General features: G+C 30.1%; 1 protein-coding gene across 1 annotated transcript; it reads left to right on the plus strand.

The window, feature by feature from the left end:
- Positions 1-493: 493 nt before the first annotated feature.
- LOC107001943 (21 kDa protein-like) lies at positions 494-1,304 on the plus strand. The gene has a single exon (XM_015199895.2). The coding sequence runs from the start codon at positions 588-590 to the stop codon at positions 1,206-1,208; it is 621 nt and encodes a 206-aa protein (XP_015055381.1). The 5' UTR covers positions 494-587; the 3' UTR covers positions 1,209-1,304.
- The last annotated feature ends 2,288 nt before the right edge of the window (positions 1,305-3,592 follow it).

Below are 3,592 nucleotides of genomic sequence, written 5' to 3' on the forward strand. Positions count from 1 at the left end.
TTATATGTCTTATTTGAATCTATAACTTATATATCACACAAACAATAACTTTACCATTTTGTAAACTCCTTTTCTTAGAACATAAAAGAATGATAATATTCATGTTCAATTAAAGACATTTCACAAAATTAGAAGGGAGGGAATTATATTATTCCCTCAAGATCCAAATAATTTTTTCTTTAACCCTAATTCTGATCTATTTTTTTAATATTTTGAATTGTGAGTTGTTATAATTTATGATAATGTTTATGTAGTTTGTAAATGTGTGTAAATTTTATTTCAAAATATTGTAATATTCATACCCTAATTATTCAGAGTCAAAATTCAAATTTATCATATAAATTAAGACAAATAAAATAATATACCGTAATTCTCTCATGGTAGTCTCCATATGCGCATGTTCCATGAAAGAAGTCAAATTCTTCATGCATGTGAAAACCTTGTATAAAAGACCTTGCATACTCTTCCTATTTTCCATCACTAACCCTTTTATCATCTCATTCGCTCTCGAAACCCATTCATAGAATTCTAACAATTTCTCTCGCTCCTCAGAAGCACACAAACTTTAATAATATCCCTCTCTACCAATGGGAAAAATTAGCATTTCCCTTTTGCTCTTTCTTCTCTCTATAGTGGTTGCAGTCGAGAGTACTAGTACTGGTCGACTGCATCCACGCCTCCCTACCTTTGTGGAGACTCAATGTAGAAAAACTCGTTATCCGGAACCTTGTGTGACATTTTTATCCAACTATGTGAATCCAACATCACAAGATCCTCAAGAAATTGTTCATGCGGCCTTGAAAGTAAGCCTAGTTAGGGCTATACATACAAAAACGTACATAAAAAATGTCCTCAAGGAGCATAATAAGCAAATGAAGGCTAAAGATCATCAAGCAATAAAAGAATGTTTAGATGAAATCTATGATGGTATTTCCCAACTCACAAACTCAGTCATAGAGCTTCAAAATTTGAATTTAAATGGACAAGAAGAGTTTGTATGGCATCAAAGCAATGTTCAAACTTGGCTTAGTACAGTATTGACTGATGCTTACACTTGTTTGAATGGTCTAAATTCAGGCCATTCCAAGGGTGGTAAAGTGATGGCTACAATTAAAGCTAAGGTTCTTAATGTTGCACAAGTTACTAGCAATGCTTTGGCTTTGTTTAATGGATTTGCTTCTAAATATAAGTCTTCTCATCATGGCTAGGCTAGCTATAAAAAAAAATAAACATTAATTATATAGTGTTGTCATATATGGTATGTGTATTTGTCATTTAATTATTCATTGATTTCATGGGTTTAATGGTTTTGGAGGTTTTGACCAAAATAAGTAATAATATAAAGCAATTTACTAAAATAAGACGTTTTTCTAAAAGTTTATAAAATTAGTATAAACGTATTTCACAGTAACGTTTTAGGATATATTTTATTTTTTAAAAGATGACGGTGTTAGATTGATACACGTTGCTCAGAGTAACCGTAAAACGTTACTTTTAGTAGTAAAATGTTACTCAAAATGACGTTTTAGGAGCAAAACGTTACTCGAAATGACGTTTTTGGAGTGAAACGTTACTTACAGTAACGTATATCAACCTAAACGCTGTAAATTTTTTAAAAACGCAATATATCCTAAAACGTTATTGTGAAATACGTTTATACTAGTTTTATAAAATTTTAAAATAATACATTATTTTGGCAAATTACTTTATATTATGGCTTAGTTTTATTCATCATACTGTTGTCGGTGTAATTTTTTATGTTATAGTATATTTAATTATTTTTCAGATGACTAGTTTCAATAATAGTTGATATGATGTAACGACTCACATAGTCATTTTGTGGTTTTTGAGTGTTTTTCATGTTTTATTCCTTCTCTTACGTAGTTTTTTAATGCGGTATACATGGTTTAAAAGAGTTCTTCTATTTGAGAAGTTGATTAATTTAACTAAAGTTAATATTTGAGGAAGATGAGGTTGAAACGTGGTATACTTTATATCATATCGTTGATTTGATAATTTCACATGTCTACAACATGTTAATTTTATAATCGACTTGGGCATATTTGAATTGTATCCGGAATATTCTAGATGATATTTTCAGGCACTTATATAGTAAATAAATAGGGGGAAGGAGAAGAAGGAATCCAACATATTGGACTTAAAAGTAGAAACCCATCTACTATCACCTTTATAATTGATGTAGAATTAGTATACGAATTTGTGCGTTGTATGAATAATATAAAATGTTAAAGTTATAATTTAATTTATTTTTTCTAATTTATTATTATAATTGTAATTAAGTATGTGAGATGAGGAACATTTATTATTTCAAATAAATATAAAGAAATAATTCTTTTTGAAAATATATGAAAAATATATAAACTTTTGATTGAATATTTACAATTTGTTATGCGTCAAGTTAATAAGGATAGTCGAATGAAAGCAAGCTATGCTACGGTAAAAGTTCCTTAAAAGGTTTGTAAATTTAAATGATGCAATACTTTAATAAATTTAAAAAATTATAATATTCTTTTATTTACTATAAATATGTACAATAAATTTTGAAGAAATGAGTAATACGTAATTAATAAAAATCAATATAAATAATAATAGTAGCTACTTAAAACGTAATATAATTGAAGATTAAATTTAAAAAAGACATATAAATTACATTTATTATACACTCAACAGTTAAATTAAGTTGAAATGGAATGAGTAATAAATAATTTATCGATTTAATAATGATAATGTAAGATATGGCAAAGAAACGAATATTGATGCGCGTGCCTGCAGTATTTATTTATTGCAAGTCATTAATGTGTTTACTTGTATACATATGAGTTTATTAGTGTTATGAAAATATGGTAAATATAAGTGAGTGGGAAAAAAATGAAGGAAAAATTTTTTTTGCCACAAAATTCAGTCATAATGACCCAAAAACATATTCACACTATAAACTAATTTATTTTAATAACAGATAGTATTAAATAAATAGTATAAAATAATATTAGTATTTACTGTGTACTAATTCCAGTCCTATTAGGATTAGTACTTCTTAATCCTAGTCCTATTAGGATTAGTACTCCTTCCTATATCTCCTATATATATCTCCCATGTATTCCCTTAACACTTTAATACAATCAATATTTCTTCATGGTATCAAGAGCCAGAAAACCTAGATCTTCTTTTCTCTAGTTTTTTTTTTCTCTCTTTAGGGCACCGATCGTTCCCTCTCTTCTCTTGGGCGGCGGCAGCCATGACAACCGAGGTGGATCCTCTCGATTCACTTCCTTCTGGCGTTAAACTCCTTCTCAGGCATCTTCATGCCCTGATTCTCGAAAAATTATCAGACATAAATTACCTTACATGGAAAATCACCGTTCTTACAGCCCTTGAGGCCAATTACCTTCTCAAATACGTCGATGGAAGCACAGAACCGCCGCCGGCAGTCATCACCGCCACGGACAAATCAGAAAAAACCAATCCGGCCCATGCCGCCTGGAAAGCCGTGGATGGCCAGATCCGATCATGTTTGATTGCGGTCATCTCTCCCACGGTTCAGAAACACGTCCGATCCTACACAACTGCTTCA

This window comes from Solanum pennellii, chromosome 10 (assembly GCF_001406875.1).
Source record: "Solanum pennellii chromosome 10, SPENNV200".
NCBI lineage: Eukaryota > Viridiplantae > Streptophyta > Magnoliopsida > Solanales > Solanaceae > Solanum > Solanum pennellii.